General features: G+C 44.8%; 1 protein-coding gene across 26 annotated transcripts in view; it reads right to left on the bottom strand.

Annotated features, from left to right (window-relative positions):
• MN1 (MN1 proto-oncogene, transcriptional regulator) overlaps positions 1–22,968 on the bottom strand; it is a 180,835-nt gene that overhangs the window by 128,078 nt on the left and 29,789 nt on the right. The window contains exons 2-3 of one of the 26 annotated variants that reach the window (XR_013940271.1): positions 18,989–19,246; positions 16,172–16,310 (exon numbers count right to left, since the gene is read on the bottom strand). The exons of 22 other annotated variants lie outside the window; for them this stretch is intronic. Coding sequence is in view for 1 of the 4 variants with exons in the window: in XM_080559017.1 (XP_080415143.1) it covers positions 16,126–16,310 (185 nt within the window). In the remaining 3 variants the exon portion in view is untranslated. 3 more of the 26 variants (XR_013940272.1, XR_013940273.1, XM_080559017.1) reach the window with 3 other exon arrangements.

Below are 22,968 nucleotides of genomic sequence, written 5' to 3'. Positions count from 1 at the left end.
TTCCCAGAGAAGGCATGACCCTGCCTGAGGCATGCGAGGTGGAGCGGCTGGCCACACATGGTGGGAGAGCACCAAATCTGCTCCAAGGGTGGCAGCTCTGAAGGTGCATTTCCATAGATTGCATTTCCATAGGGTCAGGCTGGCAAAGAAAGGAGAGTACTGGTGAAAGACTGGCTCTGCAAGGTTGAGAAGAAGGCTCTCCTCCACCAGCCTTTCAGATACAGAGGTCGTGGGCTTGCAAGGGTCAGCAACCCCTCTTAATATTCACCAAAGTAGCGACAACAAAGGCAAGCTGGGGAAAGGGAAGCGTTCCTGTGGAGTCCCATCTTCACTCTGGATACCGCTCTACAATGAAGTTATTTCAAACTGCCCGTAGGTTAAGCTACGGCTTTCATCCCAATAGCTAAGTTCCCGCTGAGCTCTGCCTGCAAAGGCACATCAAGCAGAGACACTCAGATGACATCTAACCTCACCCAGCTCACTACTGCAGCCACCTTTCTCAGCCAGGCTGGTAATTTAGATAACAGAAAAGAGTGTGTCAAATGCATAACATTTAATAAGACTAGAAGAAGGTCAGCAGCCCTGTCTGAGCAGCACTTTAAAAGCTCCCATCTGATATAAATGTTATCTTGGACATCAGCGGTGCTTGGTAAATAAAAAGACAAGTTCCACCTTCCAAAGTAAATTGCTTGAATGATACTTGGCTTTGATGATGATTCCTATGAGACAACTCTCTATTATTTCCCCTTCGTACACCTGGGCATTAACCAGAAAGCCAAGGTCACTTACTGCTTTCTCATTCAAACAATCTGGATTATGTCTCCCTGAAATCATTACCACATTGTGACAGCAGCTGGGAAGCCCAGTGAAAGCACCTCCCTCTGCAGTTGTACAGCTGCAGGAGCATGCCAGTGATCCGTGTATTGAAGGGGCTCGGCCACAGCCACGAGCAGCATGTCGGGACAGTGCGCAGAACTCGGGTGGGCTCTGGGGTGTGCCCCCTCCTCAGCCGGCAAGCTGTAGCTGGCTGTCCCTCGGTAGCAGGCTGGACCTTCACCCTACATCTCCTTTGGGATCTGCAATGAGACAGCAGGGTTTGTTGTCCAAAACTCCAGGTCTTGACACCATGTAACACCTGCACTTTAAAGCCTGGGCATTAACAAACCTACCAAGAACGGGCACCCAAGAGTATTCCCTTCCCAAGACAAGTTGCTACAGAACAAAAGATGTGGCTGTCACTAGAACATCACCTACCTGTTTTCTTCCCTTGGGTTTTCATCATGCAGTGACCACTGGAGAGAGGGACGTGGCCAGCCCTGCACACCAGACCCGACAGCAGGGTCTGGGCCCTGCGCCCTCTGCTCCTCCATGCCTCACGCCACCCGTGTGGGCACTGCCAGGTCAGCAAAATGTGCTTTGTGTCACCCGCATGCCTTGCTGAGGAAGGCAGAGCTGCAAGAGCACATGAGGAGTTAAGCTTTTTCTTACAAAATGTGTAAAGATGTGGTCTGCACACTTGGTGAGCTGCAGCATTTGTGGGCCAAAACATTTTGCTGCATATTTCTGAAATTATTTGTCAGAAAAGAACGTCAATGACATAGAAAATGAGTTGCAGATGTAACCTTTTCAAGCATCAATAATAACTTAAGACATTTGAAACTAAATCTTAACTCACAAGTGACTACATCACACAGGGTAATTTCTGAAGCAAGGGCTAGCAGATCAGATGCAGAACTGTTACAGATCTCTGCCCCAGCTCTCCCACTTAGCCAAAAACAATTAAATTATTGCATTTACCAAAGCTGCTTCCCTTCCTGGGGCCTTCCCAGGCTGCCCCTGGACCCAGTGGGCAATTCCTGGGTCAGGAAGGGCTTCCAGCCCAGGTCCAACAGTCAAGTCCCATAGTGCACTGAAATAGGGCGTCCAGAGTGCTTTCAGTTAGATCCAACATAAAGGTAAAGGGAATTTGCATGAAAGACTCCTGCTTGAACATTCCAGCATTCACCCCCGCTTTGCCACAGTGGCTGGTCCGCACGCAACTCTTTGGGCTATACCAGTGTTGTTTGTTTGCACACACAAGGCACAAGGACTGCTCACTAGGACACATGGCTGTGCAAGCTGCAGCAGTGCTGCAGGCAGCAAAGGATGTCAGAGCACCTTGGTACACGCAGCAGCTTCCTCAGTCCTGTGTGGTTGTATCGTGGGCACATCTGCAGCCTAAAGGAGCTTTCCTGCTGTCTCAAAGTCCCACGGGACCATTGCTGCTACAGATCTCCTGACATGGCCAGGTATCCCGTGCTGTTGCCATGCTGATATTTATGTAAAAAATATTACCACTATATTTGCAGAAGGACATGCTTAAGGAATTTAACTACTTTAATACAATGGGGTCAAATTGCCAAAGAATGCTTGGGCATCAGTGTGAAATCAGAAATTTGGGGAGGGGGGTGCTTCATCTTTCAGAGGGCGATACCGAGGGGCTAACACAGCAGACAGTGGGGTTGCATTTGATACGCATCAGCCCATCAAACACAAACAGCCTTTAAAGAGCTGAAAGAGCGAGCCGGCCCCATCGCAGGCTGCAACAGCCCTGCCGGGGTCCCAGCGGGTGTGCTCCCTGCGAGCTGTGCGAGACCCGTGTGGCTCTCCAGGCCTGATCTTTGCATCGTACATCATGGAAAAAGGGATACTTCTTAACAGCTCAGATTAAGATAAAATGCCTTAATCGTCAGGTCAGTCACCACCTGCGCTGTCCCCCGGCCACGGGCTACTTCTGAGCTCCCAGGCGTGGGGTGCCCTGCTTGCCTGGGACCACCACGGCCGCGGGTGGCAGAGCTGCACATGGACACAACCGGCGGGGCCAGCATCTGGGCCAGCATCTGGGCCAGCTGCAGCAGGCTGCAGCCGCGCAGCAGAGAGAGCACCCGAGCCCCAGCCCACACGGGCAGCCTGCGTGGGCAGCCAGCCCCAAGTGGAAATCCTGCCGGGACGAGCGGCTCCCGCTGCCTCACAGCCGTCACTCCAGGCCTGCTGGGGAGCTACCAGGCCTGAAAGGAGCTGAACTTGAATTATTCCAGGGAGAAAAGAATACAGAACCTGGCTTTCAGATTAATCCCCTGACCTCCACCCTGAAAAGAGCCTCTCCGCAGCCCCCCACTGCTGAGCCCAGCCCCAGCACCTGGGCCCCGTCACTCGGCACCGGCTGCCCTCGGGGCTTTTCCAAGCGGCTGAGCCCTCTGCGGAGCATGAACACATGAACACAGCCAGAGGGATAAAGAGCATGAGCCCCAACATGTACAAATCAGCTTTGCTTACAAGGCAAAGTCTGCAATAATAAGTGGAAAAGGGGGGGGGGGGCACACACTCGAGCGGCCCCTCCTACGGATGCGCAGCGTGGCACACCCGAGCAGGGTGCACAGCAGGAAACACCCGCTGTGCCTCAGCTCCAGCACAGAGACCCAGGAACGAGGGAATGCAGGGAACAGATGCATTTTCCATGGGAAGGAACCGTGTCTGCTCCTCCCAGTCCAACATGACAGCCCTTCACAGCCCAGTGTGCAAAATGTTAAACCCAATTCCCTTGCTAGGTCAGCAACGCTGGCTTTGGAGGATATTTGGAAAGAAATGCCCATCAGTCTGGCACGCGGCAAACAAGCAGCAATTCACAGGCACCTGTGGCCAGAACATGAGCTGATCATTTCTACCTACCTGAAGGAAACAACCGTGTTTTTCCTCTTCCAGGTGCATCTTGTCAATAAGATAGAGCAATGGTAAAATATTAAATTGCACTGAAGCAGCAGTAACCTCTCAACACAATAGACTGCCTTTACCAAGGCTTGTGAGCACGAGCGCTGATAAGGTGTATCAAGTTTACAAGGCAAACACATTTAGGAGGTTGTTCACACAGGGTGCGAGCCACTGGGGTTATTCCAGGCCAAAACCTGTGCAGAGCACTGTACAAGACACCGGAAGATCCCAGCACTGAGGGCATCAGATGCTAATTAGGGAAAATGGCAATTCCTAGTCTCACTGCATCATGGAGACCTTGAGGGTTCATAAATTGAAATCATTTAACTTAATTAAAAATATAATACGTGTCTCTCTATCTTTACTAACCTGGAAATTTAAATAGTTTAAAACAGACTGAAAAGCAGCCCACACTGCATTTCCTCACAGTGCTGTTGGGAGAGAAGGCCACAGCAGACATCTATCAGCTTATAAGGGATCTCAGGTGAAAATCACCGGCTGTTTCCCCCATAATGCCAGCAGAGCAGGTAAGAAGCACAACACAAAGCCTGAGGTTTCACCCAGCTAATATACGGGGTGCCGGCACTGCTGCGGTGCAAACCCAGCATCTCCCAGGCCAGCCGTGGCATAGGGGGAGCCAAGATCTCCCTGACCCAAAGTGCTCACAGTCCCAAACAGCCTTGCCACTCTGCTGGGCCTCCCCAGGAGGAGACTGGCTGCCCTGGAGTTGCAGGAAAAGATTCTGTACACGGGGGCCTGCATGCCCATGACCCAGGCAGAGAGTTTACAGGAACACAGAGCTCATTCTTTGCTCTTCTCCCTATAAACCATGTAAGCGTGTGGTGCTTCCTTACATTCACGAGAGGAGATGCGATGCCAACGGGCCCAGGAGCACAATCAGGTCTGGAACATTATCAGTTCCTCTGAGAGAGAGGAACTGTCTTCTGTGGAAGATAAGAAAATCCTTTTGCTAGCAGCAACGAGAAATAACTTGAAATTATATATTTTACATAAATAAAGTTACCCACCAGACAGAACAAAGAACCCATCGAATTAGAACAAAGTTACGTTTGCAAAGTCAGAAGGCAGGATATGGCAGTACTGGTGTTGACTGCAGAGCCCTGGTGCAGAAGTGCTGCCTCTAGCAGCTGGCAAGACCTGCGGGCTGCCGTCCTCAGCAGGAGGGATGCACAGCGTGGCACAACTGGTTCCACGTGCAGCATCACATACAAAATACCTGATGTTGTTCCTGGGGGACAGGAATCACTTGACATGGGCACAACCTGCACAGAGTTATTGCTAGCAGGCAGGAAGAAACTAAGATAAACTTGTGATTTTTCTGTTTTTCATCCCAAAATACATTTCTTTGGGCTGAGTGATAATCTGAGTTGCTTGGCACAACAAGATTTGGGAGCAAAGCCACAGAATTCAGACCCTTTTGAAATGTAAATATTCCAATAAACAACCCAGAAGACCTACCTCATATGAGAGGGAGACTTTTGGAGGGACAAGTCTCCATAAAAGCAAAACATTTCCCTAGTTAAACTTTCCCATCGGAAACGAGAAGGACAAGTATGGTTTCAAAGCCTGAAACATCACATGAGGTGCGACGCGCACTGTGCACACCATGCAGGTGCCCGACCCCGCTCAAGTGTGGGTGTGCTGGAGAACACAGCTGGGCGAGCATCCACAGCCACCGGTCGCTCTTGGGGTGCACTCAGGTCCCACAAGCTACACAATAACCGCTCCGAGCATGTCCAGCCTCGCTGTTTTGGCCATACTGTAGAGGCTCCTATTTACTTGGGAATCATATGTTTTCTGCCCTGGTCCTCACTGTATTCAGAACAGTTACTTAGCTTCAATAAGCCCCTTGTTAAAGCCTTTTCCCTTCTGTAATCTCATCAAACTAACCAAAAGGAGTTTGTTCTGAAATAGAGTCCCATTTTGTAACCCGGTTTCCTATAGGAGATCTCCCCATGCATGCTCAGCCCCTCCACCACAAAAGGGGTCTGCTTGTCCTAGCCCGCTAACAAAACACTGCAGTCTGTTTGGGTTAGCCAGCAGGGGGTTAATGAAAAGCCCAGCCCTGGGGACTCCCACCTTATCTGCAATCATGAATTTATTGAAGAATGTGTTAATGTGCTGGATTTTATTCATCAGGGGTCAGGGCTTTTCAAATTCTTCCTCCCAGCTCCCCCTCTTTCCATCCCTCCCCAGCAAGCTCACAATGCTGTTTAAACAAAGGACTCCCAACACAAAGAGCAAATTTACACAGTAAAGTTTTCTTGCAAGCCCAGAGCAGAGTCTGGAAGAATTCCAGCTTTATAAAGAGAAAAAGGGGTGGGGGGAAGAAAGGGGGAAGGGAGAGGGGGCATTTTACAGAGGATAAAAGGAAATTGAGAAAAGTTCCCACCTCCTGAAGCTCAGCACTGAATATTCTCTGCCAGTTAACGCCAATGTATTACAAACCCTTCAGGATGTTTCATCAGGACATAAGCCCTCATAACACCAAAGTTTTCAGCCTCCTTCAAGAAGGAGGCTGAAATTAATGCTTCAACTTTAAACATAGATTGGCAATTCAACTGCTTCTTTCTCTGCGGATTAGTAACATTTGACGCCAAAGGACACAACAACCGTTAACTAGGGCTTCCAGTTTTTCCCTTGTGCCAGTTTTACAGGTGGTGACACACACAAGATAAAACTGGAAATAATAAAGCTGAGTGATGCCTACAGGCTTTGCGGTGAGCACTCGTCCATGGGTCCATGCTCCCACATCCCGTGTCGTGCCGAGCACCGAGCACCATCCTCCAGCCAGGGGCAGCCGGGGGGGCCACAGGAGCTGCCCCGCGGGGCTCTGGCAGCGCACCACCACCGTCTGTGGGTGCTAGAAGGTGGTGGCGCAAATACAACAGCGGCTGTACAGCTGGAGAGATCTTTTCCCCTTCCATCAGGCTGAATGTTATCCCCGCTTGACAGCTAGGGATAAAGGCTTGGGGTTTTTTGATGTTTTTGTTCATTTATTTGTTTTCTGTTTTTAAAATAAAAGGTTAATGCATCCCCACTGCTTTCTCAGTTTTAGCTGTTCTGGTCAGAGCTCTGGGAATTAGAGAACAGGGAGCGATCCTGCGCTAATTAACCAAAGACGACCTAAATGATTTTCTTCGGGTCCCATCACCTCCACTTTCTGCATTATCATTAATAAGCTCTGCAACATTTCAAAAAAAAAAAGGAAAGCTCAGACTAGACATCACCTCTATTTCCACCTCTGCCCAGCAGGCACAGCATTACAGAGTTCAACCGAGCAAAGAGTTTTCAAACGTTTTTACAAGAAAAATGTATGTGATGATATTGAACATAAAGCTAAAACTGGCTGTGGAGGCTACAAAATGTGGCCACCAAGCAGGAAAGTAACTGCCTCAGCTAGGCATTTTGGAGATATTTGGAAGTACGCAATTCATGTTAAAAGCAAACCATCGTAACTCCATCTTCTAACATTTCTCAGCCGCAAGAATGTAATTCACAGAATTTTTAATTCCTGTGTTTATTTACTTCCATTTCCAGGGAAACCTGTGCCTTCTGCCATGCTCTCACAAAATCAGCGGTAGTCTCTAAGCAGTTAGCACAGACAGCAACCTGGGAAAAAGGCTTTAAATGACTCTCTGGGAGTGAAAAACAGAAACCCACAAACAACAAAGCCTTATGCATCTCTTCATCTTTGCTCTGTGCAGCTCCACACCAGATCAGACAAGTGTTTTCCTTCCAAAGCCCAGAATGGTTCAGACCTCAGGGCTCCTTAGGCTAATGACTTTTAACTCTTAATGGCGAAAAATAGTCACAAAGCAGTGCCGAGTTCTTTTGCCATATTTGCAGCAGTCTTCACAGAAAAGCACGTGCATTCTCCATGCACAAGCTGCGCTGCACAAACTGCCATGCAGCCACTTGTTTTCCAGGCTGTTAGCACTGTCAGGTGATTGCAGAGGGGCTGGGCAGATCTCAGCACACTGGATCCAGCTGCGCTCTGGACAGATCCCTGACTGCTGAACATGCAATACATATTTATAGGGTCTCCTCCGTGACAAGAATTCCAAAGCCTCATGCAAAAAATAACTCAAAGGACATAATTAAGTCAGTTAAATGACTTGGGAAAAGAGACACACTACAGCCAGATTTCAGCTCTTAGCACAGACTGAGCACAGGGAGCAACAATTAGGAGAGCAAGAACTACAAAAGCTCTCCAACCAACTACTTGCTTTTCTGTAGTGCTTGCTTAACACTGACACAGACCAGAATCTCCTCTCTGAACACAGAGCACTGGGCACGAAGGCAAGTGATTTAGGTAAGCAAGCACGTGCCAACATCTGCAGAGGTCACAACACAACCAGACAACATGTAAGGCCAGCACAAAGTAGGAAATCAGAGATCAATCCGTTTATGTTCATCCGTTTACTCGATGCACAATGAACAGCGAGCTCCTCCTGGCTTTCCAGTGCCAGGAAAAGACTGGAGAGGAGCACTGTGGCTGCAGGAGGAGCAGCTCCAGCTGCTATCAGCAGAGGAGTCTTCGCATGCAAGCAGGTCTAGCTGAGAAACAGCCATCATGCGTACTGAGGGGCTGCATGAATCCAACTATTAACAGCTTATGGCCATTTTAGTGAAATAACCACATAAATAAAAGAAATGAGAGTGCATTAAACAAGCTGGGGAAGGGCGTGGGCTCTGCAGCCAGAAAGCTGCTGCACGGGGGCTTTTCCTAGCACCCAGTAGACAGGCAGAGCGGCACAGAGCCGGCACAAGGCACGGCTACAGGAGCATCCATCTCCTCCAGACAAGCTTCAGAGCCTCTGCTCACAAGAAGGGAAAGAGAAATGCTGCAGAAGAGAGAGCACGTGCTGAGGTGAGCAGAACAGCCCAGAAAACCCCAAGACTGTGCTTGGGCAAAGTAGCTGAGACTGAAATTGCACTGGAATGTCCCAAGTACCCCAATAGCTGAAAGCAGCATAATGATCTTAACCCTGCAGAGTCGCCATCATGCAAGCGTCTCTTTTAGAACGGGAGGACTGGGAAGAAGTCAAGGGCAATCAATAGGAGTGAGGAACACCAGAAGCTCCCTGTGACCAAAACCATGCACCTGGTCCTGGGGGGAAACTGGGCTGCACAGGAAGAGCAGGAGAGCTCATCTTCTGGGGATCTCAGCTGTGAAGAAGGAACCACGCAGCCTCCAAGAACGCCGTTTCCTCTCTCTGGATCAAAAGGAAGCCCAAACTTAAAAAACACTAAGAACCAAAAAGAAAAAATAATTTCAATAAAAACTTACAAGTTATGGGCTTGAGATGAATGTTGGAGAAAAACATGCACACTACTTACACGGCAAGGAGCCAAAAGCTGTGAAAACACAAGCTTTACTTCTCAGAAGGGTTGCACATAGAAACAAGTAAACAAGCTATTTATTTTTAAAGCTAGAGTTGCAATGTAGCTAACATATAATTAACAGATTTAATATGGGAGAGCAGTTAAAAATGAAACAGCTTTTTAGAGCCGAGGTTAACACATCTCTGTTACCTCTATACCTAGCCAAAATAATGAGAAGTAAGCTCACATCTTTAAAACAGATTACATCTCTTCCACAAATTGTTCAGTCCCTTCAAGAATATTAAAAGCATGAAGTGAAGCTTTCTCCCTCAACTGACTTGAAGTGGTTCTCAAAACAGTTTATTTTATTTTTCCATTTGTGCTTTCAATGTTACAAAAGAATGCAGTGGCATTATATGGAATACAGTGTGTTGCTATTTTATTTATATTTTGATGAATTACCTATTAGTTACTAGATACCTAATTCAGCATAAAGAAATGCTGGTAAGATGCAAGAACAACTCACTAGCTGTGTGGGAGACACATTGGCTCATCCTGTTACATTGCATACCAAAATTTATGATTCTGCTCTTTCAGCACTGTATGGCTTTCTGAATCTCAACTCATGTTGAATGTGATAGCAAAATGGAAAAAACAAACAAACAAACAAACAAATAAATAAATAAAAAGAAAGAAAGAAAAACAACCAACTCTTCTCTGTGTTTCCTCTGAGCATGAAAGATATGGAAGGGTGTTTCTTTGGTTCAAAAACATGTTTGAACACTGCCTGGGCTATCGCTTTTTTTTTTTTCCTTTGGAAAATACCGTAGGACATTTCTCCTGAAGGATTCATTGGAAAGCTCACAGCAATATGAAAGGATTAAAGAGTCTAAGTTTGAATAACTGAGAGACGAAGGGATTTTTTTTAGAATCTTAGTAAGACTTCTAGACTGTTTAATTTTAATTCATAGAATTTAACTCAAAATCTTGCCAGAAGACGTTCTGCGAAAGATCCAGTGTTCCATCTTAACGGACAGAATCAGTGATCCTCCAAATGCAGGGAAGAGCCTTGCCGAATTTCAGACTTGCTATTGGTCCTGGTTAGGTTTATATTTCTTCATCAAGGACCTTTACCACAGGTGAGGTAGCTCAACAAACTTCGTGGAATTGCTGTAATAGCACATAGGAGAAGTGACTTAAGCTAAAAGGATGTTTCTGGTCAGACCAGTTAGGTCCAACCTTGCTACACTCTGCGTCTGTCGGTCTGAACCAGAAACACCCAAGCTGAGAGGCAGGATTTGGCCAGGGGGCTGTTAACAACAACTCCCTGTTGCCCACGCTGTCACTGCGCCAGAGAAGAAAAGGTGCACGTCATTGCATGCAAAAAGGAAATCTGCAAAGCCTAGGAATCTTCCTAGCCTAGTTATTAGGAGAAGATTGTATCCCCACACTTTTTTTTAATAATCTGGCTCTGGGTGGAAGCCGTATCAGTGAGAGAAGCCCATTGTTAGAGTGAGGATTTCGCCAGATCACCGGTGAAATTTGTCCCAATTATCATGAGGCCCAAGGTTTACACATATGTGCATAGCATCATTTCACTTCTTCATATCTTAAGGAACAAAAAGAGTTGCTGCAAAAATTAAAAAGCACAATATGAAATATACTATAGCCACCATTAACATCATATTTATTGTTATTTAGTTGCTCAGTAAAACATATACAGATATGTACAATATGCATGAATACAGAAGACTGCACTTTACATATTTAAAAAAAAAGAAAAATAACACTCAATTTCATGAGCTATTGTCACAGTCTTCCAACCAAGCATTTAAGAAATGAATTTAACAAGAATCCAAAAAAAAAAAAAAAAAAGATTACAGGATTGCCTAACACACAGCAGAGTCAAGTTTTCATATTTTACATGTGCAATAACATTTTTCAGAAGAGTTTGCTATGCAGTACGGATTACCAGTGTTTTGAATTTTTTTCCTTTCTATGAACCAAATTTAGAACAAAGAAATAACATCCTTTTGCTTAAGGCTGTTTTAAAGCTGTAATATTCTTGGGTAGTGAATAGTGATAAAGTTTTAACTGCCGGAAATCAGCGCCTGCAGTTTCATCAGTCAGAATCTATGAGCGGATGGACTCAAACCAACAATTTTAACAGAGAATTTCTATGACAAAATTAGACTATTTTCTCCATTAGCCTTAAGCAATAAAGGAGAAACAATTTTATAAAAATGGCTTATGCTCTTATACACCATTCACTGAACAGCTGTGAATCTAGTATTTGAGAAAACCTTACACTGCAGCTTAAAAAAATCAAAATTTACCAGTTGTTTTGTTGGTGGTGGTGGTTTTTGTTTGTTTTATTTTTGTCTGCTTTTCCCCACCCACCACCCACCTCCTCCCTCCCTCCCAACAGTAGAGCAAACACGCCCCGCTTAAGCATTTTGGTGACCTGTGGCCACATTACATTTTCCTTCTTTACGAAATGTGTGAACATTTTGCCTTATCATTGGTTCCTGGAAGCTTTCAGACTGATTTCCTGTTTTGGAAAGGTCAACTAGCCTTAGAATGACCGCATCTAAATACAGTATCTGAAAAAGTTCCCTAAATGACACGGATGACATGAATTTGATGTTCATTCCCTTCCACCCAAATCACACAATGAAATCCTTACATATTTGATGAAATTCACCATAACAAAATAAAAATGAGTCTAACTCCTCTCTCGCTGATGCTCCTAACAACTGAACTAGAATAGCAGAGAACTATTAACCCCATGAAAAAATGTCCTGGAAAAAATTCTCAGGAGTATTTAATAAATAAGGCCTCCTCTTCCCTCCCTTCCCCCCCCCCCTTCTTTTTTTTTGGCAAAGAGATATTTCAATTTAAATGCAAAAGATATTTTGCTCAATTTGCTACTACACTTTAACTTAAAGAATAAGTACAGAGTTTCTTTTAACATATACCAAAAAGATCAGCAACCTGGGTCAGGAGGAAAATAAGCCTTCAAGGCCAAGAACCAGAGGACAGGCACCTTCCAACCTCCCAGTTAAACCAGCACCTACAGCACAGGGCTGTGTGAGAACCAAAAACGCTGGGCAAGATGGAGAGAATTTTCCAAAATAAATTTGGAGCTATTATTTTAGCTGCTGTTCAAAATATAAAGCAAGGATTGTGCATGTCTTAGCAGCATATTTACCACAGATCTTTGAATTCTTAGTACAACACTGTCTGGAAGCCATGTATGATGCGCAGGTGCAAGTTTAAACTACTCTGGCTTTATGCAGTCATCTTGGGGAACTTGTAAGTCATTATATGCCCCTCTTTATTGTACCAAACCGTCCTCAGCAGCCTAGCACTGTGCAGAAGCACAGAACAGCTCAGCGATGAGGGCTGTGAGCCAGAGGTCAAATGTAGGTTATAGCTCAGCTCTGTCATGGATTTGCCTTTGACACAGCTCAGGTGGACAACATTTGTGCCTCAGTTTCCCTCTCCACAAAAGAGCACAACTTACCTCTTGCACAACAGGTTTTTAACTATAGCTCTCAAACGCTCTTTGGCTGAAAGTGTCATTACTCCCAAAATTAAATCATTTCAATTCTTACCATGTAGGGCTATGCTGATATTTTATATACGTTAAAAATAAAATAAGATTTAAAAAAACACAGTGCATTCAGTGCCAAATTAATGGAGAAAATGAGAGCAGTACAATTACCATAGGCAATATAAGCTTTGTGAGAAAGCTCTAGCCTTCTGTGTATGTTGTCAGTACCAAATACACCAGGTTATGAGCATGAAGTTACACTTGTACTCGTCCATCATATGTACCATGTCTGTTCTGATCTTTGGCAAGATGCAAAGAAACCATAAAAGCACACACTGGTACTTGTGTTGCTAACAGCTACTCCAAGCAGAGCTTCTGTCTTCTCCTTTTGCTCAGTTGGTAACGTCACTTGAATTCAACAAGACTGAATGCACAGAAGGTTAGCAAAAGGACCGCACGTAGCCATACTATTTAGCAAAACTATATGGACAATAAGGCCCAGCAGAAGGTCAACCATTGTTTCTAACTCCTCACCATCTAAAAATCCTGTCCACCTGCTGCATTCACCTCACAGCCCCAACAGTCCCAGCGATGCGGGAGCACTCTCAGCTGCTGCTGAGAGCTACAGCCCCGTGCACTTCCCAAGCGTGCAGCTGACCAGTTGACAATACACCCCCCAGTTTCAGTACATCCCATCCTCTCCTCATTTCATATGATTTAAAATGCTTAGAATTCCATTGTTCTTTATGGAACTGCTTTCAATTTATACTCCTATAAGCAAGTGAAAAAAACAAAGCCCTAGTGAACAACTCCAGAAGTACAAGCTGCAGAGAGCAAACCAGAAGAAAAGGATGTATAAAGACCAACTGAATCAATGTATTTCTACCTACGGAAGGATTTCTCTTTAAAAAAAGTTTGAAGTGTTTGATCCAGCATTCATTTAAAGGTCTCCTTCTGGTAGCACAGGGTGTGCATCCCTGACCTGAGGAAGCTTGAAAAACCTGTTCTCTTGAATGCAGCAGGAAAAACTAAAAACAAAGAAGTAAGCCATCAGGCCTGAGCTATGGTAGAGGAATGCCATCAGACCATGAACTCTTCCTAAATTTTCAGCGGTAAGTGCTGAAAGACAGTATCGTATGTCTAGGCATGTGTTTTGTTGGGTTTACTCCAAGACACACCTAGTTTGAACAAGCACGAGCTAAAACAAAACAATTAAAACTGCAGACCAAATCCACCAAAGCACTTACCCCAGATACAGAAATCCTACAGTTTAGCATATCCTCAAGTGCTTTGCTAGACAGGATTTAAAGTTAAACACTTATTTTGATGAACTGGGACTTAAGAAATCACAGGCAAAGAAGCATCCTCCAGAGTGGCATCTGATAATTGTTACTCTACCAGGAGATATTTTACCAGGGACAGTGATATTTTATTGCAAGTACAGGGAAAAGCTCTGAACTTTCAGTAGCGTACACACCTACAAAAGGTACAAAATATCACATCTTTTTGTTCCAAACCAAGTGGGCATTAGGTCCATAGTCAATTGCTTCAGGATGGGCAAAAATCCTCATCCTAGTGGGAGCTCCAGCTTCGATAAAAAGTAAAGTAATATTAAAAATCAAGGTCCAAAACTCTGATTTTTTTTCCAAAATCAAGTCACTGACCAGAACCATAAAAGGAAATCAATCCATGCATGGTTAATAAGAGCACATTCAAATAACAAGAAAGAACTCCTGTCTTTCTAAACAGTTCGAATTTTTTCTGATGCCACTTATGATCAAGAGTGAGAATTTCAGACTATGCTGTGCCATTAGCATTGTAGGCAGAACTCCCTCCCCATTGATGTCTATTGAAAACCTTACTTCAAAATAATTAAAGGCTCAACACAATCATCTAAAAACACAAAGCAGTCTTAGAACTCTGTCCCTTGAGAAGGGACATTTTATGAATTCATGGGAGAAGTAATAATTCCAGAGAGTCCAACTTTTATTTCACAGCTAAAACCTGAATCCCCAGTGATGGTACTAAGCTTCAGGGAGCAAAGGAAGCCAGGCTGGCCTGAACAAGGGTGGGACTGCTCACACTCCCTGTAAACAGAGGATACACAAATAATAGACAGCGTTACGTAAAACCAGAGGAGTGTCAGATCATCGTGTCATTTGTATTTTTATCTGGTTTGCTTCCAGCTTTCTTCTCAAATGAGTATTATCTATCAAGACCAGGAAAGTATGGTTTTCCTTTTATTGTGTCCATCTAATAATACTGTTCTCCACATGCATGGCAAAAACAGGGCCTAGACTGAGTTTGGGGAGGGTCTGACTTGGAGTCTCCCTGTCCTGACCGGCCTGGGTCACACAGCGCCTTGCTTGTGCTGTCCCCACTGCTCACCTGCTGCCACCGCACCAGGACAGCCGCGGTGGGAGCCAGGGCCGCTCCCGCAGATAAATGCACGTGATGCACACACGCTCCTGTGGCCAGGACACGGCTCTGCACGCTAAGAGCAACACAGAAGGAGTTCAACGGATTTGGGGGGATTGATTTGTTTCCTCCAGCAGTTATAAAGTGGCAACTCTGGGAACACCACGGAGAACATGCGAGGCTGCACACCCTGCTCAGGAGCACGTGCACCCCTCACTCCTCGAAGTGAGAGACAGAGGAAGACAATGCTACTGCAGTCTGGGTGTTTGGTGGAGAATATAATGACGATTCACTACTAGGCAAACTTCCTGTTAGACTTATTTAGAGACACATCTGTATGCCTTTCCAGGCTGCGTCTGAACCAGCCCGTTCATGACAGAGCTCCATATCTGGGCTTCACAACAGCAAACAAACAAAGCCCTGTCCTCACCTCGCAGAGAGATGGAGAGCAAATGAGGGAGGGAGGTGCAGGCTGAACATTATTAATAACAAAACAATTTTCTCAGGAAAGGGTAGGATCACTGCCTGAATGTTCAAGAGAGCATTAATTGTTTGGTTTGTACGTGACTGGCAAAAGCTGGGTGTCAATATATAACATAATGATGACAATTTCACTTTAACTGGCATTTATTCCTGAACTGCTGTTCTTCAGGATTACCATTGTAATAAGCACTGAACAAAGCAAAACAAAACAAAACAAAAAAAGAAGAAAAGGAGGAGGAGACGTAGTATCTTTGTCTTATTATGACATACGTGACTTGGACATACGCTGAGATGAAAAAGGAAAAGGCCTCATCTATAAATGTATGCCAAGATTACAGAATAATGGGAAAAAGTGGTCTAGCAGGAAAATCTTAAGCAAAAGTGTGCTAACTGCAGAAGGGTTAACACTGGTAACATACTGTGGCAGAAGATTAAAAAAAAGTTGAGGTTTACTTTAAATTAACCCTTTCCAGTCCATACGCCACTAAGCAGGTACCAACCTAGAAAAATAGTCCACCTAGCAGTAGCGGCCCTTTGAAATTAAAAAGAGGAAAAAAAATAATTTCTTTTGTTCAAGTCAGGGCAGCCACAAAAGTCCCAAATCTGTTGGAGATGTCTGAGTGCAGGGACCTCCACGTCGGCACCGCAGTCCGGCCCTTCGCCTCGCCCACGTCGTCCGTGCAGTGGACCGAGAGGCACTGCAAGTGGCTGCCAGTCTGCGCCGCCGCCGAGGTCTTGCTCGGGGGAAGGTCGTGGGCTGGAAAGGGTTCACAGAGAGAGTGTTATGAGAACCGTGCAGTGCACCTGCGCCAGCAGCATGCGGGGCGCCGGCGGCCGCGAGTTTGGGCAGGGACAGCCCCGGCAGGGGGTCCCGCGCCCGCCTCGCCCAGCACCCGTGCCCCGTCCTCGCCCGCGCTGCTGCATCCCACCCATCGCTCCTCACCCGAGCTGTTCAACTCTGCATGTGCTGGCTTTAAGTCAAGCCGTCAACACGGCTGGACGTTCTGGATTTACACGCAGTTAGTTATGCGTGTTCTGGACTACAGCATAACAGGGAGTCCCTACCCCCGTGCACCGTCTGTTGGCTGAGAGCAACACCAAAGCCTCTCCAAGCAGAAAACCAGCCCCGAACTTCCCTGTATCCTCCAAGTCACTCTCCTCGTCATCTCGTACGGGTACATGCTTCCCTACTTACCTGTTTTAATGCAATACCACAACAACATTTTCCTGATAATTTATGTGTTTTGAGATTTTTGGATGATTTTTCAGCCACTGTTAGTTTCTGTTAACCACAGAAAATGAAAGGGTTAACTAAAACATCCTTAACAATGTCCCAGGCCTTTTTCCTCTGTGCTTTAAAATTAATATGAAAAGTAGCTAAAATGCTGCTTACAAAGTATATAACCGTGTACTCACAACTTGCACTCACTGTTACCCATTAATTTTCCTTGCTTTCCTTCTTAATACTTTCAGTAATCTCTGTTGCAAAAACGTTTTTGTCACCTTCAAAGTCTGCCTCCATGTGCCTTCCACTCTCCCCTAACCACTGTGGCCAGGGATATCTTTTCTTCATCACCTTCTTCCTCCCTGAAATCAATCAATTCTGTAGATTTCCTGCATTGCTCTTAGTCAAATCACAAAACAAAAACCACCAAATTCAGCCCTCACCTTGTAAATTCTCACATTTCCTTAATGACCCTTCTACGGGTTCCTTCTTAAAGGCTTTCTGAGGTGGAAAAGCAGTGGCTCACAGCTGCTGTGGCTCCTGCTGGCCAGCCAGTGGCACAGAGGAGGCTGCTTGCTGCTCCCCTCCCTCCAGGACAAGCCAGCCTGATAACAAAAGAAAATCCTCTCAAAGACAGCATCCCCCAGGAGCGCCACTGCTGCGGACAGGGAGGAAGCCCCAGCCAGTGTAGACAGCCCTCTCCAGCCCCTGCAAGGAGGACTTTTAGTGGGATCAAAAACTGCAAGTAAACAGAGTAACAGCTTGAGTCAAGGCAACAAGCAACATCTGGACAGGCAGTCTCCATTTCCTCTTTCACCATTTCATTCATATTCACCCAGAGCACAAAGAGCTAATAGCAGCAAGAGCAAGGGCAGGCCACTGCATTTTTTTTCTGATAGAGAATCTTGCATGGGTGAGGCTGATGCTGGAACATGCCACATATGCCAAAAAATAGCTGTGAATGTTTAACCTCAGTAAGATTTTATTTCACGTTGTCGTTCCAGTGTTCCGCAGACCTAAGCAGTCTAGCTTTACTGCACGTCATGGGGAAACTCATATTTGTTTCACTTAGCTATCCACTACACCAGGTATCAAACAGGAACCCGACAGCTCTGTTACTCAATTATAGTGATATTACATTAATCCTTAAAAAATAACCTTAAACCAGTCTAGAAGTCCCTGCTTTAAACTAGAAAATGCTTTATATACTTGATTATAGGATATCAGAGATGCTCTTATTGAAAACAGTATCATAACACAATACTGAGAAATGAATTGTGGAGCTATGTTACACACCTCGGCCTAGCACAGTGTCATTTTGGTTTCAATTTCTGTAGATATACTCACTTACCGCTGTAATGAAAATCAGCAGGACATAGATGTTTTCTAAACCCCAAAATGGATTACAGTGTCTTCTAATTGGCTTTGGATTTTTTACTCAGTTTTGATAAATATACAATACCAACTAGCAGAGATGAAGCACAAGCAGTTCTCCACGTAATAACCAATGCACAATTTCAATGACTGCCTTAGCACAGCACATCCTTTCTTTGCCTAAAGGCTCATAACTTTTACTCTTCTTTCCTGCTACTCACAGCCTCCTCACATCCCAGACTTCCTCCCTTCCATGTACAGTCTGTTGCTGCCTCTCCGAAGAATAACAAGCATTTCTACCTCCCCGGGGGAGTACTTCAACCTCGGCCCTTCACACACCACTGACACGTCTGAGCTGTAGAGCTGGTGCACTTGCAGCGTCCTGCAGGCACGGTGGAGAGCAGGGAACAAGGCAACATGGGCTAATCCACCGATACGTTACTAACGTACTAATGCATAAGTAGAGATGAGTGAATCCCAAGCTGTGATTATGATGCCACTTCGGGGAAACCAGAGAAAAGAAAAACAACAAACACACAAACAAACAAAAACCCTAAGTAAATATTGCAAAGAACTGAGAAAGGGAAATGTTTTTCTCATTTGTATTTGTTCAGGTCCATTGCAATGTACAGTACCCAGTATTTTTTTATTCTTAGGTCTCCCTGAATGTACAGGACATGCTGGTTTCACTACAGGAAAAGCCAGTGCTTTGTGATTAGTCTTTGTGACAGCAGCTTTCTTCCTCTGCTTCAGAAAAAGAGGAAAGAGTGCTACTTGTGAACTGCTGCTGCAAGAGGCCCGAGGATATCTGCGGTGTTTTAGCAAGGAGCACTTACTGTAGGATTTCAAGAGACCAGCCTTTCAGCTGGGAACACGGACACCGACAGAAGCAGCAGAGAAAGCACATTCCCAGACCAAGACCAGTGCCAGGCTGCGCATGTCCAAGCACTCTGCTGAGACAGGTCTGGAGCTCCACCGTGCTCTGCAGGTACGAGCAGCAATGTCTGCATCCGTCACTCAGACACCAATGACACACAGAGAGCACCAGGTCCTCAGCCAATAATTAAGTGAGGAAGTTCTTACACCAGAAGTATCTAAAAAATAAAAAAGATATGCTTATTTACTTGTAAATTATGTTTAAAATACTTGCTGTGGATAAAATCCATAAGCAAACTAATGACGAAGGAATCAATGCAAAATGTATCCCACAGTGACGAACAGGATTCACCATCCTTTGAGGAACATAGCAGGACCCAATCCTAAACTTGTGAAGTTAGGTATCATGTGGACAGTGACAATCAGTGCTAACTCAATACCATTATGTAAGGGCTCAAGTTGTCTTGGCCTTTCATTAAGAGTGCAGAAAATGATGCATTGAAATCCAAAACAAAAAGGAAGAGAATGAGGGCTTATAGTTAGTCTTAAACCGGCATTAGCTTTCTCAAAGCCAGTCTAGTGGAAAACATCCAGTGTGAATTAATTTTTTCAAACATATTTCTGACTTGGCAAAGCTATGATGCTTTTCTGAAGAAACCTTTTGTATTAAAAAATGAAAGTTGCTCTGATCCACCTGATGAGAATCGTGTTCTTAAGCACAAGATATCACTCGATGCTTGTTTTGGACAAGCAGTAACAACAGTAATATTCTCCCAGCAGATCTGTTTCGCCAGCCTTCCTTTCTGTTTCTCCGCCCTATTCAAACCAACAATGTCACAGCACCCGCTTTATGCGGTGCACACAGTCCTGAGGGGTATTGTTAGTAGAGACTGATGGGACTCAGCAGGTTAAAATTAGTCAGATAATGCAAGATGGTGTCATCACTTCATTGCCTCGCAGTTGCCAAGTTTCAGATAAATTACTGTCAGTCATGAAGTACACCTAATTGAAAGCAAGGAATTTTTACACAAATTACGTTTAAACATAATTTGCACAACTGCCTCTCTTAGCAACTACCACAAGAAAGTTGGAAGTGTTATTTGTACAAGCAATACCCTTGTAGTAAGAGCCTTCTCCATACTGAAGACATAGGGACAGTCTAGGTGGAGACTCCCTCCAAACTGAAGGATGTGGCATGACATAAGGCAGGACAGATGCTATAAAACTACCCAGTTTGCAGGACTGTGTGTGCCACTTGAAAACAGTTAATTTTGCTGGCAAATGTTGAAGTAGAGATCAGAGTTAAAACGTCGTACAATATGTTCATATGGAGGACATGAAACCAAAAGCACTAGTGTCCGAAGATCAAAAAGAGTCTGGAAACGGCTCAACCACCACATGAATTCTACACCTTCATCACTCACCTTCATGAATTATTTTTTTTTTCCCATTTCTTGCCTATTTTGAATCCTCTGTCTATAGTCATTCTCTTCTAGAGCATTCCCCTACATGTTCTGGTGGTGGGCAGGTCCTTCAGTCCAAGGATGACACCCATCTGCACAGCAAAGCCAACCAAGCTGCCCTCAGCTGCAGCGACGTTTCTCTGATGCTGCCATTTGCCCTTCCCTCGGGTGGTGGCTTATTGTCACACAGAGCAAGAGAGAAAAGCTACGGCCAGTCTGAAAGCGACCTAAAAGTGACCTAAAAGCCAGTCACTGCAAGTATTGAGCTTAAATCCCTAGCACTGGAAACTATTCCTTCCTCTTATCTTGATCACAACACTCCATCCTACCCATTATCCTGCGCGTAGCTACAACTCATGCTCTGTATTTCAGAAGATAAAAACTAGAAAACACACACACACACACAACTACGTATCCCAGCCAACTGTGCAAAATTGCTCACAGCAGAGAAAATTCCTGCAATAATCACTGAATGCCCTGGAAGTTAGCATGAGGTTTGATTAATATTATTAGCTCAGCTTGTGCACAGGCATTTCCAAGAGCCAGCCACAACATCTGGAAGATTTGGGTGAGTATGTCAAAAAAAATATTTACAAACATTCATTTGAACACTGAACTCTGGTCATTTTCACACACCTTACACCATTGTGTTCTTCCAATATTCTAGCAAATGTATTTGTTACACTACAAACTGTAGGTTTTAGGTAAATATCTCAGAGTATTCTCAGAATAGTTTTGTAGCATTCATCAGTTACAGCAACACAAAATCAAATGTAAGAATTCTATTAACCAGCTAGGACAACAAAAACAAAACACGTTTCTCTTCTTTACAGCAGCATATATATGCACAGATGCTTTCACACTCTCAAGTGACTTAAAAAGCTTTGATTTTTAATATTAAAGTTTGCTTTTGGGCAAAAGCTATACATTAAGCTTTTGAACAGGCTTTACCCGTACAAACACATTTCAATCTCTAAGTCCCCCCAAAAAACAAAACCAGAAAAACACAGCACAAGTAAAAAGACTCTCACCCAGCCTTACTCCCATGTCCCTCTATCCTTTTGCTATGACCTTACACGTTTAGGAAGCTGCTCTTTCGTTCTGCTCTATTTTGCAAAGGCATGCATGAATTCAGAAAATAAAAGGTTGCTGTTTGTTTACACAGTATTAATGAAGGCATGGTTACTACCACACAACAGAGCCCGAGTGCAGACAAGGAGCCTTGCTGCTGTCACATGCATTGCTAGTCTACAGCGAAGATAGAGGGAGAAGACAAGGACTTCTTCTCGACCAGAAAATTCAGTGCGAACACCGCAGACAAGTTTTTCACATTTGCCCAGGAATAACACATTTCTCTTCAGTGAGATTAGATCCTGACACTTTCCTCATTCCTGAAGACATTACATATATACACTTCCATTCCTTCCAGCTTTCTTCTCACTGTCTTTTTCCTTAGCCCACATTACGTTGCTCATAAAGCCTCTTCCATCATGTAGCATCTTCATGCGTATTTTTAAAAAGTAAATACATTCTCTTAACTGTGACAACCCCAAAAAACACTACACAAACTCAGATGTGTCCTGACTTTTAGGTAAAATAATCCCATTAAAAACGAGTTCACCTGCAGCGCTAGAATGCATTACGTGCATCCTCTCATAAGAGATAAGATCAGTTGAGGAAGGTACAGTGTGCAGCCAACACGACTGCAGATGCTACACAGAGGCAACAGGAGTTTATGCTACTCTTTAGGTGCAGCTCATGCAATTTCTCTAATTTTTGCCAAAGCCAGTAACAACAAAAGAAACGAGACAGTGACAAGCAGGGATTGAGCGTGCGCAATTACAGTCTGGTAAAGGTCTGGTTTGGAAGGGGTTCCACTCTACATTTCAGCGTTACTGAGAGATTAGAGTGACAAACAGGAGGTGAAGATCCCTGGAACGGCCACTTGCCTTAGGGCTTGTCCCTTACACTTCCTCACAGGCTCTGACAAAGCCTCAGCCGCGGCTCGGCGCTGCCCGAGTCCCATCCGCCCTGCACAGCGTGGGCCTGGCCGCCGCAGCCCGCCCTCAATGACCAGCCAGGCGTAAAGCTCCCGGATTGCTACTGATCTTGTTAAGGCTAAATCAGATGATTTGGCCAAAAACACTATATTCCCTGATCAGAGATCAGTTCCCCCTCTACCACCCGATAACCACTCTTAAAGGATGCAGTAATGGGCTTCTGTTCACTCTGAGCCCGTTAAGCAGAGGCCAAGCTACCATAAGAGGGAATAGATTTGAGTAATGATCTCTTATGAGGCAGCAAACCTACATATAGTGTTTAAAATTATTCCCCTAGGACAAGATGTTTTTCACCAAATCTCCCACATGACAGTTTGACATATTGGTTCAGGCACATAGCTCTGCATTTGTACACACTACAGAATCATCTTTTCCAGTTTTCAAGAAAAATAAGGTCTGAAAACATTTCATGTTTCT

This window comes from Anser brachyrhynchus (assembly GCF_964034855.1).
Source record: "Anser brachyrhynchus genome assembly, chromosome: 17".
Classification (NCBI taxonomy): Eukaryota; Metazoa; Chordata; class Aves; order Anseriformes; family Anatidae; genus Anser; species Anser brachyrhynchus.
This window is presented reverse-complemented; position numbering and strand designations above follow the sequence as displayed.